Consider the following 23,136-nt stretch of genomic DNA (forward strand, 5'->3'; position numbering starts at 1 on the left):
TGACTTTTTAATCAAGTCAATGAATCAAATGATTATGCTTTACACTGCATATATTTACATATATTTATATGCATATACACATACACACACATAATATATGTGTGTGCATATATACACACTCTCACACCTCACATGTATACCACATACATATAAATAACATCCGGAAAGGCTACACGCCATTATAACCTGCTCTTCCCTGGGAAGACACAAGTGTCCTCTAAATTCTTCCAACACAAGAGAAATCTGAATCAGGCTCCCACTAGCACCTTCAAAAAATTCCTCACTTAGATGGGCAGTCAAGGTGCTTTCACTTCTTGCTGTAAGATACTCACAAACCATCCCTCTCCGATCACAGATCCGCTGCACATCAGTATCCATCTTCCTCGTGGCACACAAAATAGTTAGACTGTCTCTGCCGTAGTGACAAAAACAGAGGCCTTCTGGTTGTCACTCTGGTGGCACAGCTGCCATGGAGAACACATCCAGCACGACTATGGCAGCGAAAGCCACCGAAAAAGACAAGGGGATTTTTGGCAAGAGGCAGACAAGTTGGTCGTATCGGTTCCCCCAACAGGGCACCTTTCCTTTAACATGTCTCAGTGCAAAGTACATTTTGAGAGGCTGCCTGGCTTCATACATTCTTTTTTTTTTTTTTTTTTTTTTTTTTTTTTTGTGTAAATTTGAGAGGAAGGGCATGTCTAGGCTTCTAAAGTCACTGACAAACTGGACTGTCTTCCTTCATTCCATAAAAAAAACTCAGCATTGCTGAAGGCAGTCATGTCAATGGTTAGAAAGACTTTACTTAATGACTCTCTCCTCTTCAGTAAGAACCATGGACTTTTTTACACAAGTGCTAGCAGTGGGGGGTTCCTCTGTGGTTCAGCTCCTAAAACACTGCCATTTCAGCATAAAATCCTAATGTGTTTATCTTCATTCATTCACCTCTCACCACGTACCTTCACAGTCACAACTTATTCTCCAAACAGCAGTTACCTCAGGTCTCCCTACAGTCATCTTCTCCCTGTCTGTTCCTCCCTGCCAGATGCTTCATTTTATGCCCAGGCTTTGCCTCTTCTTCTCTTGCCTCCTTGCTGCCTTTCCTTCTCCATCTGTCAGTCTGAGAGCCCCGTTGCTGCAACCTCCATATACTCCACTTGCAATTTGGCACCCTAAATCATTCTGATGGGTGAAGTGCCCTTTCTTGCAGCTGGGAGCATCAGGAAGCAATCCAGTTTCACTGTGTTTAGTGAATTCACTCTCCACCCAGTCCTTTAGATCCTGACTTGCATTCTGGGCACAGACAGCCCCATTCATTTACGTCTCCAAACTACAAGCCACCATCACCATGAAAAGCCATGGAAAGAACGATTCCATGGTTAATCCAGTGATGGCACAAGGCAGCAGAGTGACAGTTCTTGGGATGCTTAACCAACTTCTTGATCCATAGCACATTTGCTTTCAATGCTACATTTTGCTAACATTTTTTCAGCTCTGCAAATGCAGATATGCTTCTTTATAATTGTGAATTACAGGCAGTGGCATTAATGCTCTACTGAGCAGGGAGGTATAGAAGCATGAGGTTAAGTTAATCTCTTCTGTTGATGTCAAAACTGATTTGGGGCCTGATATCTCTGTCCAGATCCAGAAGAAACAATTGCGGGCCTCTATGCTAAGACAGCCTGTGCAGAATTACTGGTATCTCTGAGTTGGTAACAGACACACAGTCATGCAAGCTCAATTTCAGAAAAGCCTTTTGGATGCTTAATGCCCACAGAAATAACCATGAGTTAGGTACCTAAATATCCTTGTGGGTCTGGCCACACCTCATCAACACAGAGGCTGACAAATGGCCCATCACATAGATTTAAACTGATAGAAAGCTATAATGTCCTATTACCTGTCACCCTCAACTGATTTTAAAGGTGCTGAAGAACAGACTGCAAGTCCCAGACAGAGAAAGTACCCAAAGCAAATATAAAGGCATTCTTGTTGCTCTGACGATACGATAAAAACTCTTTCTAAAGTCCTTGGCCATTGCATCTATTGTGGAGCTGCATTACCACATAAATAAAAACAGCTCTGTTTATGAGTTTTCATTTATTTCCTTGCCAAAAAGTGATCTCCATCTGGAGGCTTAGCTGTACTTAGAAACTCAAGGGCAGCAATTGCTATATCCAGAAATGTTTTATTTCCCTCTGCTCACCCAAGGCTGAAATGAGCTGAAGGTCCATGTTTCTCAAGAGCTTTTCTGGGTGTATGGTACCTACAGTAAACTCTTTGCTGGCTCCTCAGTGTATAATTTGGAAAACAGGATGGATTGCACAATAGCCTATTATAAAACCCCAAGACAGGAGACCCTCCTCACCATGCTTCAGCTTAGTATTAATTAATCTAGCCCCAAAATCAGGGCAGTCACAACATTAAAAAAGAAAAAAGGTGAAAAGAAGGCAGGAAACTCTCTTAACAGCTGCCTATTTCCAGGATATAGCCACCTTCTTACATGCTTTTGTTTGGCATAAGAGCCTACATCTCTAATAAGCAGCATGAGATCTTTCATCTGTAATAATAATACAGTCACAATTCAAAAGAATAATAATATACTGAAGAAAAATTATATCGTCTCTTCTTATTTCAGTTACTAAATATAAAAACAATTCATAGGGTGCTTGCATTCAATGAGGAAGGGACAACATTAATAAGAAATAAAAGTCTAGAAGCAAAGAGAAAATCCCTATTGGTTTGTCATTGATTCAACATGTGACCATTTTCAAAATGGCTAAAAGCTGCTACTCGCCAATGTCATTCACTAAGATCTGTCCAACAAAGCTAGAGAAAATAAGAAAAACAAGGGAAAAATTGGAAAGGCTAGGAAAGATTTCCCTTCAAAGTCCTGTAGCAACACAGCATCAACCCTTAACATACATTCTTGGCAGATACTTCCTTGATCTCAAACTCAAAACCTGGATGACATCCTCTCTCGGAATTTTTTTTCCAGTGTTTCATTATCCATAGCACTCCTTCAAAAGTCTATCCTAGGTCACCTTTTCCTCAGTTTAAGGCTCCTCAAACAGCTTTTCCCACAAAGAAATATGGGAACAAATTTCTCTCTCTCTTCACTATGACTACTGGCTCTCCCTTCAATCTTTTATGTTCTAGAAGACTAATAAAGTCTTTCATCATTCCACCTCAGTCATGCATATTCTCCTTGTTCTGAGGAAGGAGGCTCAGTATTTCTACTTATCCTGGAAAATAACGGTCAAAGATGATTGTCTAGGCGTGAGCTCAGTTCAGCTAAACTCACAGTATCTTGGCTTTTTTCTGTGTGGCAACACAGAAAACTTTGGGAAGTGTCACAGATCAGGCTTGTCAGCTGCATCTGACCTGGGGAGGAGAGGGAAAAAGGGAAAGACTGGGTAGGCAGAGAGTGGGGGAGAGGGTCCAGCATCCTCCAGTTCTGAATTAAACAGATTTCCCATTCAGTCTCTGTGTTTTCTGGCAGTTCTTGGTAGAACTTTCTTCCCTGTGGAGCAGATGGAGTCATTAGACCCAGAGAGGACCTCATGAGGAAACCCAAGGCAGGTAACTGAAGTGAAAGGTAAACTGAGGTAAGTTCAAAGGTAAATCGAAAGATAAATTGAGTCTCCAGACCAGCATTCCAAGGCATACATACTCAAGAACAAGGAAGATTCAGAGAATACAACACTGTTCCAATAAAAAGAGGAAGCAGATGAAAATCAGAGGTCAGGCAAAGTATCAGTAATTTCTGTGAGGTGGAAGATGGGATGAGGAACAAGGCAATCTGGGATCAGGTCAGGCAAGCTGTTGAAGAGGAGATCTAGAAGTGGACACAACAGGACAAAGGTTCCAGACGCAGAGAAATAGGTGGAAAAGACAGCAGGATAGTAAGGCAGAAAGTGCCTCACTTGGTTGCACTAATCAAAGTAACAGTGGGCCGAGACAAGTCCAAGGACCCAGAAGCAAAATCCTGAAACACACCTGTGGACACTGAGGAGCTGAAAGGAAATGGTAGGATAGCTTCACTTATCTGAGGAGGGAGGAAAATTTCCAGGCAGCCTTGTAGACTGTCCTCGGTTACCTAGAGGAACCTGCCAGTTCCTTGGAGACTCATTTTGACTACATTCTTGGCTGTTGTTTAATGGATTGTAGATGTAGGCTCCAGATTCAGAAGACGAATAGGTACATTTCCTGGGCCACTAACCTGGCACTTGGTACAAGAACTAGTGCTTATATAAAGCCATTCACTTTGGATGCATACGCTGGATGCATAATAAAGCAAACTGAACATATTAGTTAATGATTTTGTATCTAATTATGAGATGTTGCTGTTATGAGATGTTAAATATTGCTTCAGGTTGTTTGCAGGAAAGGACAGATGCTTTTGTTTTGTTAAATATTTCAGTTATCGGTTTTGTGCAGCTCTATATGATTTCATTTTCTGTGAACAATGGCCCTATGTGCATCATTAAAGAATCTTGATATCCAAAAGATGAAAAGGACCAAATTTATAATCACCTTCTATAGCAACATTCCACTCCAAAATTTTGTCTTTTAGTTAATCATTTAAAAGGAAGCTTAGTCATTTCAGTTTACTAATTTAGTATGTTTTAATTCTAATTGTCTTTGGCAACAAAATATTCTCCATATTTTAAAAACAACATCAACAATTCAAGCAGAATGAAAGCCATTATGGCTGGTTGGTCTGGCTTTTCTTCCTCAGTCTTTCTGGGAAAATAGCAACAGCAATAACAACAAAGTACTTAAAGTCTTAATTTTAAAAAGGAATACAAGAAGATAACTCACTACAATCCATGCTAACTCATTCTAGTGATTAATTATCTTCATTGTTAAAAATACATGCCTTTCTTCCATTATGGTTTTTGTTTTTAACAGGTAGCTAATGACTTTTAGTTTACTTCTGTTCATCATATTTAAGACTCTTCCTTTTAGGGAATCCTTTAAGAAATTTAAGATTCCCTATCAGTTTTTATAAACAATGATCACCTCAGTTGTTAACCTCTTCCTATTTTATCTGACTACATAGAGCTTTCTGAGTCTTTCCCTACTAGCCACATTTCCAGATGCTTAACATTTCATACACTTCATTCTTATCTACTGAATTATGCACACAAGGACTGGATGCAGTAGCACAGCAGCAGCAACAGATTTCCTCAGTATCAAAGAAATCTGTTTATAGTATTTCATTTTTTACTTATACACTCAAGGACTACATTAGTCCAACATCTCGCAGAGTTCAGATTCAGCACTCCCAGATTTCTTAAAGTACAAACCGGACCTTCCTTCTTCAAGGGCTTTTTCCTGAATACTCCTAGTGATAACCCTCTCCAGTGATAAAGCACAGTACCACTAGCTATACAAGCCACACCAAGCAGGAGTCATGCCCAGAGGCTGCTGTGAGTAAAACATCGTTTTTCTCCTCTCACTGCATGCCCTGGATTCTATATGCTTCTTATCAAGAGCGAAGTGTCTTTAGTTTGCTGGCCTTCTCTTAGATCATGAATTTACTTACCCTGAGACTTGACATCATTTATGGATTTTAAAGCAAACAGTTTTCTCTTCAACATATCATATTTATACTTTTTTTTTTCTCCTAAAGACTGTATGCTTATATAGAGAGGGAGGTGGAAGAGAGAATGGCAAATCAATCCAGGTCAGCTCCAGGATGAAAAAATAATGTGAATTCAAGCAAATGCAAATCACAGTACTATCTGAAAGATGCAGCAGACTGAGTAGAAGAGCCGAAACAGAATAAAATATAACAGCACTCATCCATAAGAAGGAAAAGAATTACTATTGATTTTCAAGCTGAAGTTCAAAACTACCATAGTGAAATTTACTGCAAAAATATTAATGATGACAATTCAATCTATCGTCATGATTACACAGTGAAATTATGCACTCAGTCTTTTCAAGGCTAATGTTAGCAGGATTCAAATGACAACTTGAAGAGAAACTGCTCTGATAGACTAAGATACAGCTGGCAGCCTCAGGTTATAATGGACTGAATCCATGTTGACACAAGATTAACAATTGCTCATTCCTTTAGGAAGCCAAAAAAATGTATTAGCAAAATTATAACATCTTCTAGTGGGAAATAGATTGCGATTAGCAACTATGTATTTCAATGGGAGTGCTAGCAAATATTCCTTTTAGTGGCCTTTTAGGTGCTTTACCTTAAGATTTTTTTTGTATATGTGAATGTGTTAATACAGCTCTTCAAAACAACTGAGATGTACCAAAACAAGCTGATTCACTGAGCAGCATGGAAAGTGAAGCAAGTGCACAGGCACCTTGTCTAAATTTTATGCCAGAAGAATTGAAAGAACAGATGAAAACAGCAGAATACATGTGTGCTCGTTGTGGTGGCACACGTACTGGGTAACTACTTCAAGGTTAACTTAAAAGAACTAAGTAATAGAGGTCAGAAAATAGAGCTAAATCAGAGGTTCAGACAAAAGATAAGATCAGGTACTCACTCAGTTTTCTGAACAATGGGGAAGCTTCCAAGTCGCACGTAAGAGCTCTGAATTCCTCTTTCTTTCATTCCAAAAATTTGTCTCACACTGAACGAATCCATCAGGTCAAATCCTGCCCATAACAAAAGTGTAAACATGAGACATCGATCAGGCTGCAATATAAAAATTTGAGCAATGTGGCATGTCTTAATCCATACTCAGGTAGGTATCTTAGCCCATAGAAGCTCTCCAGAAATTAACCTTGTTCTTGCCTGGCAAAGACGGAACAAAATTCTAATAGGGTCTAATCTGCACAGATGAAAAAAACAAGGCCAAGCATAAAGTCAAATTGTAACAGATTATGGAGAGATCAGGATAGGTTTCCCCCGACATCAATGATAACTTTTGTTTGCATTGTTCTGGCATCTTGAAAACTGTTTAGTTTGCTAATGCCTCAGATGCTCAGATAAGGTAGAAAAAGAAACAGCACAGGCGAAGACAGAAACATTTACAGAAAACACACAGTCCAAGACCCTTATCTACACACAATCTTCATACCATCTCAATTCTATTTAGACCTAACCTGGTCTACTCATTATAATCATGAGCTGTTTATCTCAGTTGCAAACATTTCTGTCAAGGTCATCTCATTCTGACAGGGTTTGTTAGCTAAAGTGCCTGCCATGCAAATGGGCCACTGCATCTCCAGTGCTGATGTGGACCCAGCCACAGCTAACTCGTGTTTGGATGGCACGAAGTCCCAGCTACTGAACCCTGCCAGGGCCAGGCAGAAAGCATCCACACTATGGATCTCCACCTGTGTCCATGAACTTACCTAGGTCCACGAGGTCCGCTACTGTGCGACTGCAACTGTCACACCTTGAGGTCCAAATGAGCTCTTGGGATTTGCATCTAGATTAGTAAGTACACCCAGATCCAGATACACTGGGGATTTAGCAGCAAAGGCACTCCCAGGTGGAGTGGGACTAGACACAGAACCTGTATTTTTCTTTTATTTGGGCTATTCCTATCTCTACTTGCCCTTACACATTATACATATTAACTCCAGTGGATGTAATTACAGCCCATAAAACTTTTGATAATAGAATGGTTTATTCTGGGAAATTGATTTTCAACTAGGGCAGTAGTTTTAACTTTGTTTAGTTAGTAGTCTCCTATAAATCTTCTTGGGTAGATACAAATTTTTGTGTGGTAAAGCTAGGTCTTAAGAGAAGAACCTTGCTTTTCTCAGCTGCCTTTCTGAAGCTCTAACAACTTCAGAGTGAATGCCATCGTATAGCTTGATAACCACAGCAACAGGAAAAGGTGCCCATCTAATGATATTATTTGTAATTATTTATAAGAATAAAAACCTGTGAGGGCCAGGCCACAGCAAGACAAAGCAAGATGCAGCAGCAGGGAGCAAGTAAAACATGAACTTCAATCACAGTGTTTTTTCCTCTTTTTGAAGAAATAAAGTCTTAATTGTCTGCAAAGACAGAAATGGCTGCCTGGTGCCAAGTTGAGGCCTTTTGTATTACAGTAACTTTCCTAGCTGTCTACAGCTTTTCCCTCCTGACCACTTTATTTTCAGCTATTACTGGACATTCAAGAGGGCAAATAAGGTGGTTAAGATACCCCAGGGCCTCATGGCTCCGCCTCGTAATGACCTCTGCAGCAACTCTAGTGATACATCTGTCTGATATACGGTAATCAGCCATGATTGCATCCGTAAATTGTTCCTAATAGAATCTACCAGAACATGAAAGCTCCCTGCTGGCTGTCATATAAAAAAACAGTATGACCTGTCCATATAAGCTCTCCCACAAGTCATTTTAGTACATGCTATACATATTTTTCATCCACGCCAGCTACAATCGCCACAGAAATGTGAAGGAAGGCACTTGAGTGTTATTACTGAGATGAAACCACATGACTGGCAAGGAGGCTTGTTAGCCACTCACAAGAGATGATAACTTGTGGATGGTGATGCTGGAATGCTGCCCAAGCCTCAGCATAGTGTCCTGCTGTCAAGCTCCTCAAGCCATGGAGAACTGTTCAGCTCAACAGGTGCAAATTGCAATGACAAAAATGGCCTTCCCATCATTTGCTCAGACCCCACAGGTACTCTGATCCTTCTCTGAGAACTCAAGCCATCACGAGAAACTGTTAGGGTGTTCAGACAAATCGTGAGTCTGGTAAGCCAGTATCTTTTATTTGCTGAAACCTCCAAACAACATGCAAATTAGAGAGAAAATCTAAATAACATAATAAAACACATGCACAGCTCCTAAAATTCTTCTGCAAGCAGAACCTGCAATACTAAGAACACTTCGCACTCACAAAGAACACAGGTAAATCACAGTAGAATCTTTTTATTCCGACTGAGGACCAGTGAATTTCTTCATATATTTTTAGTTAGAAAACGAAGGTTGTTCTTTGCAAAGTTCAAGTGCTATGTAAATCCACAGAAGCATTAAGCCCTGGACATACCAGACTACACACCTCAAACCAGTAAGAACTTTTCTCTTACTCAATTCATGAATGCATTCTGTGCCAAACACAGATATGGCCTCCACTGTCTTTAGAGGGAGCTATGAAACAAACTAATTCAAGTTGATGGCACACTTAAGATGGGTCTCTTCTGGGTAAATGTCAGCTCTGTAGGCAGAATAATCATACAGACTCTCATTCAGTTAGCCATACAGAATTGAATACAAGAGTTTCTAGGGAGACATTCATCTCACGCTGGAAGAAGTGCCAAAAGTCCATGTGCCTCTCCATTGACATAAAGAGAATATAGGATGTGCAGGCTCTATGTAAAGCTAGGGGTCCAAAGTTAGCTGAAATGACTCCCACTCTGACATACTCTATAGCCAACCAAAACCAAGAGGCAACGTATAGTTCAGCTGCAGAAGGATTTCAGTGTCATTGCAGTAAATCCGGCATCAGCCCACAGAGCAGACAAAGAAGAACTATTTGTCAAGGATGACACGTGTCTCACCTCATTTTCTTTGTCTAAAATGAGCTGTCTGCTGTAAGCAGGTTGTTTCAGTTTCCTTCTTGGAAGGAGGAAGCCTCCTTCTTGGAGGCTTCCAGAGGAAGACTGGAGCCTCTAGGCTTCCTAGAGGAAGACTGGAGCCTCTAGGAACTATCGTTCATCCCATCTATCTTGAACCTTGCTAAGGACAGGCCAAAACAATATTGGGCAGTACCTATGACCCTGCGTGAGCAGGGCAGTTGGACTAGATGGCCTATGAGGTCCCTTCCAACCTTAAGCATTCTATGATTCTATGATCTCTTCCTGAAAGAAAGCCAAGAGGAACATCTCAAACTTCTAAAACTAGGTGAGATAAATTCCACTTTTAGGGAATGTTATGCATTTTGTGCACTGAATGAGACAGAAATCTAAAGAAAAAAAAAAACGATAAATATGCACATAACTAAAATTTGCATTGTTTCATTTACATTCAGGACTGAATAAAGGTTGCTGATTTTTAAATTCAAAGTAGCAATATCTTAATCTTAGAACACTGTCCATTTAGTGCAAGTATCTCTTTAAAGAGATGCTAACCCATTTCTGTGTGGAAGAAGAAACAGACACGAAATACTGCCATTTGAGTCAAAAAATTAACCAGTGCACATTTTCCAGGTGGGATAGGAAAGGAAACACATAAGGTAGGTTTGAAATTAATTTGTGCTTGTTCATAAACTCTAAGATTATTTCCACTAGAGAAGAAAAAGGAAATTATATATGTATATTTTATTTGGTTCACTTCACATGTGTGGATGTATCTTGGATTGCATACGTTCCTTTGCACACTTTAGGACCTAGATTGGGATAATGAGGGAAAGAGCATGACCCTTTCAATTTGTGTTATGCTAACAGGAGATATAAGTGACCATTTCTCCATCATCTGAGCAGGAGATTGCACTTTACAATATTTACCTGCCATCAATGTAGTAGGAACACATCACCTAGAACTTCCTTCACACATCTGGTTGCCCGGTTTGTCTGTCACAACATTCTGGGCTGTAATGTCAGAAGTTTGGGCTGTACACTGGCTTCCCATTACTAAGGGAGGATGATACAGGCTGGAGTCATCCTTGGGTCCAAGAGGATTCACAGATGTCTTCAGGTCTCTCAAACCAAATGTAGGAAGGCAGGAATCTCAGTACAGAGTCATGGTTAGAAGACAAAACAAAGTGCTGACTTAGAGCAAGGAAAATGAGATCCTATACTTAGCTTCCAAGACTTTCTTAACTGAAATGGGAAAAGATATATCAGCCCCAAATAGAAATAAGAAAGTTACCCTTACCTAATCATTGCATCATGCTTGAGTGCAGGATGAAAGGGTAGGATTTTTCTGTCCTCTGTTGCTTTGATTTAAAATGTGGCTTTTTGTGTACCAAGACAGGTGTGGTTTCCCAGTTGGCTTATAAATTGTTTAATCAGTAATGCCATTAAATATGACAATTAATAAGATGAATAATGCTCTTTGATCATAAGCTTCTTACTTCATTATGGTTACTAAAACAATCTGAGGCCATTGAAACCCTTACATCTCCTAAAGAGCAACATAACCTAGTCCATTAACATTGAAATTAAAATAGTGACCTGAAAGAGAAGCTTAGATTCATAACAGCATACTTGGCTTTAAAAGCAATTTCTTATGCACTGCTCTACTGATCAAATCAGTTCAATGTCTCTTTCCTTGGAAGTAATAACTCTTTACAGGAAGCAGTCCATTTTTTTTCCAGAATTAGAAAGCACAGTCAGACCTGCGTCTTGCAGGGAAAAGATAGGCAAAACTTGGCACTGGGCTGGACAATTTCTACATCATCTTAACTGAATATAAAAGTGCATTTTCTTTTACAGGAGAATGTCCACACTGCAGCCAATCACATCCAAAAACATAGCGAAAGGCTATCCAGACAGCTCAGAATTTGTTCAGTACTCCCGTAAGTTTAGTTTCCATATATTTATTTCAAGATAAGGGACCACGATCAGTTCCTGTGAGCATGAGCTGAATTCTGCTTGGCTCCATTAAGTATTTGACATGGACAGCGTGGTAGAAGCTGGTATCTTCATGATGAGAGTTTCCTGTTTGCATTGTTGGGTATTTGGGAAAAAAAAATCACCACCACCTAAATGCAAGAAATTAGAGCGAAAGAGATTTACTAGACAGATAACAAGGTGGTGTAAATGTTTGAAAAGTCTTCTCAAAGTAGGATTGAAAATTTAGTTTATTTTTTGGCATGGCAAAAATCTCACAAGAAAAGTGTCCTGCCTTGCATTTCTGAAGAACCTAAGGCAACCCTCGCAGGAACCAGGCAACTATTTCCACTTGTACAAGTTTCTGAAGAAGGGACTGCCTGGAAAGCATGGTGAAAAAGGAATCAGGAAAGGTATCATATGCCCCAGATGAGGTTTTCAGCATATATTTATCAGTGAGGTTCTCCAGTCATTGAGTACTGATACAAAGCAGAGGCTTTTGCAGGAACTGCTCCATAGATTATTTGTGTTTAAACTCTCAATGGAATTATCACCCTTGTCAACATGTTGATAGAGTATCACCAGTTGCCAAGGTCGAGGAGCTTGTCAGCAGCTACTTTTTCTCAGTGACTTCTGAAAATGCCCATATGTATTGCCTCCAATAAAATAGCATATGCTACTTTAACTAGCATTAGGTTAATGGTAACAAGCTTTATGGCAGGCTGGAAAAGCATATAAATTACTTGGAAGAACAGTATCATTTGGGAGTCTCTCAGCAAATGCAGGATCTTATTTTCTTGCCTTACATATCTGCATTTTCCAAAGTTAAACCTTCATAGATGGCCTGTGCTCACAAAGAATGAGAGAAGCGAGAGCCAGATAGAAAGCTAGCTGCTCTCTAGATCCTGTACATCACATTCAATTCATTCAATATGGCCTACAAGGCTGCTGACAGCATCATAGGTCCCCATTTTTGATACCTCTTCTAGGTACTTTATGTGCTTTTAAATATTTTAAAACAAATAAACAAATTGTTGTTAAGTCATACTCTGAAGTAAAAAAAAAAATACATTTAGCCATGTAGCAATTAGCTTCTTGAAGTCAGAATGTGGATGAGAGATGATTTTTCTTCTATTATATCTAAAACTTTGGCATCCTTATGTTCCACAGTGTTCTAGGCTAAAAACAGTTCTTTCTGAACAGCCATGATGTTCAGTCTGGAGCCTGGAAATGAATAAAAGTGTCAAAACTCTGAAGGGGAAAAGCTACTGACTTTGCCTAAAACATTTTTCTGTTTTTGTTATTGTAGCTGTCATCAGAGTTTTCACTATTCCTGACATTCCTTCTTGCACAGGAAAGGAAATTGTTTCAAGAGTTGACAGCACATCAGATAATTACTGATATTTTTAAGAGATGATCAAAGTCTCCATCTCCAAGGTTGTTCCACCACAGTAAAATTGCCTACATCCATCTCAGTATAACCCTGCCCTAATCATAGTTTCACTTGGCAGCTAGAAGAAGTATTTAGGAGGTAGTAAGTCTGAACACTGATGCTATTATAGTTCATGGTCCTCATCTTTCTGACACACTGACAGGAGGCAGAAAGCCCTATTCCTCTCTCCTAATGATCACCTCCTTGCAGGCAGGGCAGATAAAATCCAGCAGAAGTAATGTCATACTGTTGGGTTTATCCTGTTACTGAGGCAACTCAATTTAAACAGTTTTACTTCCAAAATAATGGCATTGCAGTTGATTAGTGAGTTGTTTATGGTGGCAACACTAGGGTCACTGTTAAAGCAGCAAGACATCAAATTTCACATTGTCCCCATGGAACACAGAAGCACCAATGTTTGCTTATGTTGGTCTAGACAACAGCAAAGACCAGAGACCTGCAGCTCCCATGCTGGTTAGACCTGCATGGTCATAAAAAAAGCAAGGGGAGGACACATTTTCTACACCCTATTATGGCTGTCAAAAGAAGTGATTTCCTGATACAGAATTTGACCTTCTTACACTATTATATTCTCCTTTAGTTGACCTCTACAGGAAAGTCAGAAAAACCATCAGCTGATATTCTGCATAGCTAATTCATGCCACATTGAGCACTCCCAGGTCAACAGCTTGATTACTCACCATCAGCCAACAGCTGTTATCTGACCTCTTCCCAGAGCACTAAAGACTGCACCTCTAGAGGAACAAACCAGGGAGATTTATTAGCTACCCACAAGCCCTTCAACATTGAGCAAATGGGTTGCACTCGTCATTAGAAAAAAATTAATTTGCTGTATTTTGCAAGCAGCTTGCAAGGGAATTTTTGAACTATAAAATTCTCCAAAGCTTATGGATTAATGTGTCTCAAGAGTGTTTTAAAGAGGTTCTTGCTATTAACCGATTGCCCTTTGTTTCCGTAATGTTACGATAGGGATTTGAGCTGCACTTCATGCTGACCTAAATATCATCCCAGTAGATCCACTGGATTTTACAATGGCTTCAGTGAGGAGATCAGGTGGGAACTCAAACTAAAGACAAGCTTTTACTGGAAAGCAGTGGGGCAGGTGAGCAGGAGGTCACCAAGTTGAGCTATGGGGTAATCCTCTTTCGGGACTCTCAACCTAAAGCTTCAGCCAGAACAAGACGGGGCAGATAAGGACCTTTGGCACCACTGCACAGGTAGAGAAAGGTACCATTACAGAAATAAAAGGAATATAAAACCAACTAGAAAACAAAACTAAAATGACAGTATTTAAAAAAAAAAAAAAAAAAGAGAGAGATACATAGAGACAGAGGTCAAACCCATAAGAAAGTAGGTGAAAGAGTCATTCTGGCTGATATTTCTTTAAGAGGAAATAAATTTCTGCAGGAAATAAATGCACATCTAAAGCTGCTGTCTCTAAGGCAGCACATTTCATCACCCGATCTCATGCTAATAACACGGCACTTTATTTGATGCATTGTTCTATTTATCTGTATCAGTCCACTCATTCTTTCTTATCCTCTTGTCTCTCTGTTTTCAGACAGTTGCAAGTGGCATATTGAACAACACTGAAAGCTGTCTGTGACACTGAACTCTTCCCCTCATTACTGAAGGCTTTTCTGTGTTGAAGTCATTCTGCATTTTCCCCAGTGATGGACGTTTGGCTCAGTGCCATGGGCCCTCTTTCAGCTCCTTTCCTGCTCCAGTGATTTACAAGATTAAACAGGGGTTCATTATTCCTTTGATGTCCTTGTATGCCAGATAAGTTTGTCCCAGCCGAACTTACCAGGACTATTTGTAATAGGTTCTAGTTTTAATTAATTCCTCTATTTTGAAGTCCTCTTTTGAGTTCCTCAAGAGTTAAGGTGCTGTGCGTTCTTTAGGAAAGCTATAAAATGGCACTGCTGCAAACTCACTGTTTGCAATAGTAGTGGAGGTCTCTACTTCTGCATAAAGGTTTGTTGGCAGCCCTGGGCCCAAGAGAACTCTGTGTCTATTGCTGAAACAAATGTCAGCAAACAAATATTTATGCAAACAGAGTAGAATGATAGGTGAATTCAACATCACCAGCAATAATTCCTACAGTTTTCTTGCAGGATTTACAAAAGGTGAGCATGATTCTAAGGGTGAGAAAAGGTATTTGAGGGGAAATATTTTACAAAAAAAAAGAAACACAAACATGCTATTTATGTGAGTGAAAATACTCCCGTTAATATAGCAGCTGTGAACAAAGCTTAATCTGAAAGCAGGTAAAGACTGCTCTGCATGAGACTGGGGTGCCTTTTTTATGACAGACCATCAGTATGAAACAAATTAGACCTAAACATAATCTGAAACTGGACCAAGAGGTCATACACATCAGACAGACTCATTTATCTGCAAGTATTAGGAAGAATTTCTTGAAACTGTGTATACATCTTTCTCCCATTATATGTGCACAAAAGCCAGAAAATTCTCTGACATTAATAATCTCAGAGATTGCTTCTGCAGTCCTCTCTTTTACAGCAAACTCTTTCTTAACCAGAATTAAACTAAACTATTCGTAAAAATCCAAGGAATACCTGGGAGTTATCTCATGCTACTTCCATTCATTAATCTTTTTACACAACCCAACCAAAGGACTGGCAGCTTCCTGAGCTATGAATAAGCAGAAATTGAACTAATTTCTCTTTCATCAGCCTCAGATGCACTGGATCAAGAAGAAATCCTGTTTTGTTGAGAAGGCAAATGTTGCTAGCTTAAAGGAAAGCCTTTGGGATTTATTTTATTTTTTAATACACATAAAAATAAGAATATTCAATGTGCATATTCCTATGCTTGGTTATCCCACACAGGTCTTTGTGTGAATGCAGAATTCAGAATTAGAGCTTGGCCCTGCTGGGATTCAGACCAGTCTTTCTCATGGACTGCTCATTTTTAACTAGATTTCAATTTTCTTCCTGTACTAGCAGATCCTGAAGTAATTTCAACATTCCCCATGCTTATGGCTGCCTTTGAGCAGCCCAGCTGGGTTGCTTGCTCCAGTACTGATCACAGAATCATAGAATCCTTAAGGTTGGAAATGACCTTTAGAGATCATCTAGTTCAACACCCTTGCACACATAAGGTCACCTAGAGCATGTGGCACAGGATTGTGTTCAAGCAGGTTTTGAAGATCTCCAGAGAAGGAGAATCCACAACCTTCACTGGCAACCTGTTAAATCTGATCTGACACCTATTTCCAGTACGGTCATTCACATTGCGGTACCTGTGAAAAGTCCCACATAAGCTCATGATGTGGGTAAAAGTAGCACATCTGGACACATTAGGGAAAAGATTCATTTAACATATGAGATCTAAATTTAAGGAATTCCTGAGCCCAGCACTGCTGCTCTTTGTGGTTATGTGCAGGGGATAAGACTTTTGAGTGTTTCTGGGCTCCTAAATCCACTGTAGCTTCTGTGAGAATGAGCATATACCTCCCTTTCCCCATTCTCTAGTTCTGTTGAAAGGAAGTTCCTTGGTATACAAGCCCAAAGGAAGCCACAACAGGTCCCCATACTGGATAACTGGGGCATCTGTACACGGATGATGTCAGAGTGCAAACTTAATGCATAGGTTAGAGCTAGACCATAGGACTGTAGTGACTGCATTATTAGCTCCAGATGATTTACTGGTAATTATTTGCTTGCTTGACCTGGCTTTCTTGGAGCTACCAGGCATTAAAATGTTCCTGAGCACAGGCAAATTATTTGAAGATCTCTGTAAAAAACTTCAAAGGTCTTTTAAGTGCAAGGATCTAGACCATAATATTGAGATCAGCTATTTCTGTGCATAGTACACAGACTGCTGGAAAGCAAGTCTAAAAGGGACTTACTTCATTAGCGCTTAAAGTATCCCATCTACTAACCCACAGGATGAATTCAGCCTACAGAACAAGTCCACCTAGTTTCTCCAGATCTTAAAAGTCTGAAATGACTCTTAGGATGACAGTAGCAGCTCAGCAACTACTTTCTTTATATACCATATACACCTATATGCCATAGAGGCACAACAGCTATTGCTGCATGCATGTGAATTAGGAAGCAAATCCAGCTCTCCAGCCCCTTAAGAGACTGGAGACATATGCATGGTAGTGCTGATCGCTCTTGAACAGATTTTAATTTACTAGAGAAAGTGTGTGGGGAGGAAAGAAGATGTCCTTAGCCCTTTCCCCATTCTCACTGCCTTATCCTCCCCTATCTCCAACCTGGCTGTATGCAGGCCTGCCCATACAAGTGAGAAGAGTGATCAGTGCCTTCACAAATAGCTGGTTTCACCTCCACTGTGCATGTTTTGCTGGTGACCACAGAGCCTCTGCATTTGGTACATGAAGGCTGTGATCCATTAGAGAGCTCTGTGGCCATTCTTGGATTTACAACTTGCCTCTCCAGGGGGTTTCTGAAGAGCTTATGAGAGGAACAATAAGGAATGCCAAGCGCAAAGTGAGGGCAAAATGCCCATCACATTGGCACAACAAGGACAAGTTTTTTTCCTCAGGCGACACCAATCTAATGGACTCCTTCTGAAGGTTCAACTGCCTGGATGCTCCAATTGCATCCTGCTACCATGTGTTTCAGTGAGCAAATATAAATAGTCCCAACAATACTATAATTAGTTGGTGAATCACTGGCATCTCTGGAATGCCAGTGCTACAAACCTCAGGAACCTGGAGAGACACTGACAGTCAAGTACAGCCACTCTAGTCTGTAATTGTAGGGTACTAGTTTTACAACCTGTACCTCTATGGTAAAATGCCCAAACATCCTTTATAGAGCTATGGAAAAATACAGAGTCCATAGATATACACTGGCATTTTGTTGACCTGTGCATGGATGTTGCAGAGGTGGGAAGGAAAGTCTATAGTTAAACTGCTGAAGTCAATCTGTAATGCAACCCGTAATGCAACTTCTGCAGTTACTATCCAGTTGGCATTTGCAACTACTTAGGAGTTAGAGTTAGGATTCTGATGTTGTCTCCTTACCCCACTAATGCTACCAAGTGTGGCTTGTACAAGCTCATGTTATGCAATGCAGCACAAGGGCTGCAAGCATCCCTCTCCTGGGTTAAATCATTCTCAGCATTTTTATGGGAATCATTGCAAGTCATTCTTTACTTCCATTGCAGCTTCCCTCTGAAAACAGTAGTCAATATCTGTTCAGAAGTGTTCTCTCCTCTGATCGATAACATTGAGGACTAGAGCTCTGACTTTTTTATTATTATTATTAAGATAATTAGTTAGTTAGTTCTAGGGATCATCCATTATTTCTGCAACCAAGTCCAATGTGCTGCAGGTCTAGTTTAAAAGACAAATAATCCCAAAGTGAAGTTTTAGAAGCTAAAGAAGCATAATTCATTTGCAATAACTTGATATTTTATGCTTCACTGCAATTTATTGGTTATATATGAAAACACACAAGGGCCTTTTCTTTATAGTGCAAAACATTCACTGTGTTGCCCTGCCTGGCTAAAAATAATACCAAGCCATGATTCCTTCTCTAAATGTTGATGAAACCAAAACAAGAAAATGGTAATATGAAAGGAATTGAGTGTTAGAGCGTTAGAGTTAAATGCTCTTTTTTAAATTTCTCTTCTTGATAAAAATAGCATAGTACTTACATGGATGCTGTGAGAAAATAATTTAAAGTATTAATATGCATGGTTTTAAAATATCTCACTTTTTAAAGCAGAAACCATGTTTGTCCTGGTATCCTTACCAGATTTCTCTCTTCTCTTAAAAATCTCCTATGTGTTTTCCAATGCATGCAGTATCATTTATATTCTGAATTTATGTATTATAAACTGTTAAGCAGATGCAGCTTCACTTCACCACCAAAATTTGTATTGCAGCCCTCACTGAATGCTATGCCTAGTAATTTTTCATTTAAATGCTATGATATCAGAGAAGCAGAGTGCAGTCTTCTGCTATGAGGGGTAGCCCAGTCCATTTCACCTATTTGTCTCCATTACTCCTACTTGACAGCTGACTTCAGGACTTCATGCCTCTAAGTTGGAAACCTTCTTCAAATGTCTTATCTGATGGTATTTTTTGGACAGTTTATATCCCTTTCTTAGGATAGAACCACAGAATCACAGAATATTCATGGTTGGAAGGGACCTCTAGAGATCATCTAGTCCAACCTTCTCGCTCAAGCAGGCACACCTAGAGCATGGTACTCTTCGACCTTTAGCTTAAGTGATTCCCTTGACATCCTGCCATTATTTCCTTGACATCTCTGTGAAAAGCAACCAGTCGTATCTCCCCCTTCCACCTGCATACTGCAAGATTAAACAAATCAAGCTTCTATAAAATCTTGGTTGACAATATTCTTTCCAGTCTCTGAACACATGAGTCTCTCCTCTAGGCTGAACCCAACTGCCCTGAGAAAAGGAGACCTGAGCACAGATTTCTAGATAAGCTATAACCTATCCAATAACCTGAACTCTTCCCTGTCCTTACCAGACTCTACCTTATCCTATAATGACCTCTGCCTTTTTCCACAACTGTGAAGCACTGAGGCTCATAATAATCTATTGACTGATCAGTACATCACCAGTTTCCAAAGTATGATCCCTAAATGAAAGAACAGGCCCTCTAAATTAATAGATTTAATCCCAAGTCAGTCATTCCAAGTTTTTGAGGCCAGCCTTCTTCATAATGTCCTCAACCTAGTCTATACTATGCGAATTCACAAAGAATATAAGATCTGCACCTGGACTCCGGGAGTTACATTATTGTCTGCCCTCCAACTTGATATTTCCTTTCCTACAAACTGGTAGCTAATTTCTAACTCAATTTACAAGTTTTATGAATCTCTTTTTTATTATTATTATTTTAGCAATGATTTTCAATACCATACTCAATCAAATGTTTTGCTGAAGTCCAGATGAAATCCACTTAATTCTGTTTGTCTAAAGAAGAAAATGCTTGTCTTTTCAGGGGGAAATATCTGTTTCATTTGTTGACTTTCTTCCAACTCATGATGTGCTTTTGGATGCAGTTATTTGTTTGATTTGGCATGCAACCATACTCCCTATCTTCCCTACCTGCAACTTTACAAAATTCCAGGAATTTTTGACTTCTCAGTCCTGAATGGAATGTTCAGACAGATGTCATTGTTTCCCTTGACCTCCAAAAGCTTGACCTTTTACAGTTCATTTACAAACTACTCTCTATTTTTCCTTCTCTTTAATCCAGAGTGCTTCAACTCACATTCACTTAACTGCAGGCACATGTTAAAAGGTACCAAGTCATGATATAACTAGTATGTAAATATGGCATGCCAAGAGGGCTGCCATTGATGATGTTCTGTGTGGAACAACTGTGTATGCCATCTGCTATTGCACTTCATCAAATAAAAGGATGAGAGATAAAATTGCCAGAAAGATTTGTTTTCTTTCTATTAACTCCAATTCTCAAATCTTCTCCCTGCCTGAGAGAAATAAGAGGTTTGGAGAAGCATATTAATCCTGTTCCCTGCAGACAAAATGAGGCTTATTGTAACATCCTCTCTATGGGGCTGTCCTTTGAGCCCCCCTAGAAACAAGCTTGTGGAGGATGTAGCTGTGAAGTGCTGTGTTAGGAGCCTGCTGGGCTGAGATCAGTTTTGGCTTTTATTAAGCTTCCAAGTGGAATGTAGATGCTGGTATTAACTGCAAAGCCTTGAATGGGTGAGGGCTGGGTTACCAGAGAAGGAGCCTCTCTCCCTGTTACTGTTAAACCAGTAGAAATTTGAACTGAACTGCTCTCACCAACACGAGGCAGCGGAAAGCAGAAGCAGCTTAATACTGAAATGCAATCATCCTTAGGTCAGAATACAAAAGCCCTCTGGCATCAGCTAGCAGCACAATGAAGCATTTTGGAAGAGGAAATACAGTCCATTAAATCAACAGAAGTTTTCCAAGCACTTCAGAGAATGCAACAACGCTTTTTTGGAACAGCACCCAAGGGCTATTTTGTTAAGAAAATACTATGGACATTATAAAACATTTAAACATATAAACAACATTTAGGTCCCATGCTGACTATTTCCAGTCTCATAACGATCTTAGCAGAGCCAGAACCTTAGTTGAGTATTGTCCATATTAAAGATAAACATTTTATTAATAAACAGAGTCAAGAAGAGGAATTATTATTGGCTCACCATGTATAAGCAATCAGATTGCTTCTGCAAAATCTCTTGTATTGGCAAAGGGGAACCAAAGATGTTGTTGTAGTCAATTACTACAAGTAATCTCTTTATTAAGTATCATTGCATGATACAATTCAGTGGACAGAGGATCCCCAGTCTAGTAAAAGACTACCCTATGCTATCACAGACATACTGCAACAAGGGAAATTCCAATTAGACATTAGGAAAAATAAAAGCTCACCATGAGAGAGATGAAACTGGAACAGGTGCCCAGAGAAGATGCTGATCTTCCATCCTTGGAGGTATTCAAAATTGGACTGTACAAAGCCCTGAACAAGCTTCTTTAATATTAAATTGGACCTAACTTTGGAGTAGCCTCAGCTTTGAGGAGGTTGAACCATATGACTTCCATAGGTCCCTTAGGACAGGAACTAGTTTACAATTTTCAGACTGCAAAGGCATCTTTTAAGTGAAAACAATGAATATTGAGGTGTTATTTGACGGTAAAAGGAGAAATAAGTAACTTTACTGAAGAGTAAATGAATTACAATACCAGTCAGATAACCACTGACTCGATGTAGGCATTAGATTTATATATTAGATTAGGCACTAGATTTATAATATCAATCTTCTCAAAGGGATCACACTGAAAATGCTAGTCTGAGCACAAATACAATTCTCCTACTCATTTTAGGAAGCAGTTTTCACCATGAATACATTCACTGAGAAACAGTAAGCATATTTGCTGAATGGTTATACTGTTTGCACAGCCAGTAACAGGAAGACCATCAGAATTGACTACTGCAAGATTTAGCAGTGGTCAGCAGCTCAGAGTGGGTGTCTAGGGACTATGGACTTGACTTTGAAAACCAGAAAAGATGCTACTACTTACCAGTATCACAGGTAGAGATAAAACTACATTAAAGCAAAATAAGTTGTCTACAGACAACATAGTTGGAAATGGTATTCTGTGTAGTACGAAACCTCCAGTGAAGAAACTTATAGCAAGTAGTAGAGCTGTCAGATCTAGGCCATTTTTACTCACAATAAAGCTGCAGAAGATCCTCCTGCCTTCCACTGCTGTGACTTAACTTCTAGGGTCAGCCACAGATATCCTCACTACAGGCTCAAATAGTTTTGGGTGTTGGATCCCAGAAAAGAACTACAACCCATGCATAAATCTGACAAAGAAATTAAGTCCATCATCTGTCTGGAAAGATCCTAGAAGCTCCTAGAAGAGCAAAGATATCCCTAGGTCTGCTTTTCTCTATGTTTTGCCAATGTTTCAGAAGAGAGAGTTCTTCTTGTGACTTCATATTTTCTTCTTGTATATACCTATATAAGTATTTCTTCAGGGGTAATCATCATTGCACTTCATCTCACATCTCACATCACACAGCAAATAAATGAATACCTAAACTAACCAAAGAACATTGTTTTTAAGGCATACTGCCTTCCTCTGTCTTCTACACTAAGCTCCATTGCTTTTTTTAATTTGCCGCCATATCACAAGAAAGCTCATGATTAATATGTTGTCAACAAATAACTCTTTTCACTCCTGAAGTTTTAACTGTACTTCTACATCACTGAATATGTGTTAACTAACAAAATGCAAACTAGAAAACATGCAACAAATCAGAACACATCATCAAAAGCACAAAGCTATAGCATCTTAATTCACAGATGGACGGCAGTGTGCCTTTTTACCTGGAATCTCATCAGTCCCTCCAGTGGTGTGTTTGAATCGGTCTCCTTCCACATGGACATTTGGACACAGAACATCTGAAAAGCAAAAGACCATTTAGAAGTTATCACAGATAGACAAATCATTTCATAAGCCATGAAATCAGCAAAATTTCATTTTTTCTCTTCTCTTCTCTTCACAGAATCACAGAATCACAGAATATTTAAGGTTGGAAGAGACCTCTACAGATCATCTAGTCCAACCTTCCTGCTCAAGCAGGCACACCTAGAGCATGTGGCACAGGGTGGCATCCAGGCGGGTTTTGAAGACCTCCAGAG

The 23,136-nt window shown here is 39.6% G+C and overlaps 1 protein-coding gene across 1 annotated transcript in view; it reads right to left on the reverse strand.

The window, feature by feature from the left end:
- The window catches only part of COL22A1 (collagen type XXII alpha 1 chain), a 183,613-nt gene that overhangs the window by 120,248 nt on the left and 40,229 nt on the right, over positions 1 to 23,136 (reverse strand). Inside the window, exons 3-4 of the mRNA XM_026047153.1 lie at positions 22,822 to 22,896; positions 6,516 to 6,627 (exon numbers count right to left, since the gene is read on the reverse strand). Of these exons, the coding sequence (XP_025902938.1) occupies positions 6,516 to 6,627; positions 22,822 to 22,896 (187 nt within the window). The remainder of the gene's footprint in view (positions 1 to 6,515; positions 6,628 to 22,821; positions 22,897 to 23,136) is intronic.

The sequence above is a fragment of the Nothoprocta perdicaria genome, unplaced genomic scaffold, assembly GCF_003342845.1.
Source record: "Nothoprocta perdicaria isolate Ctin4 unplaced genomic scaffold, notPer1 scaffold_48, whole genome shotgun sequence".
In the NCBI taxonomy this organism is placed as follows: Eukaryota; Metazoa; Chordata; class Aves; order Tinamiformes; family Tinamidae; genus Nothoprocta; species Nothoprocta perdicaria.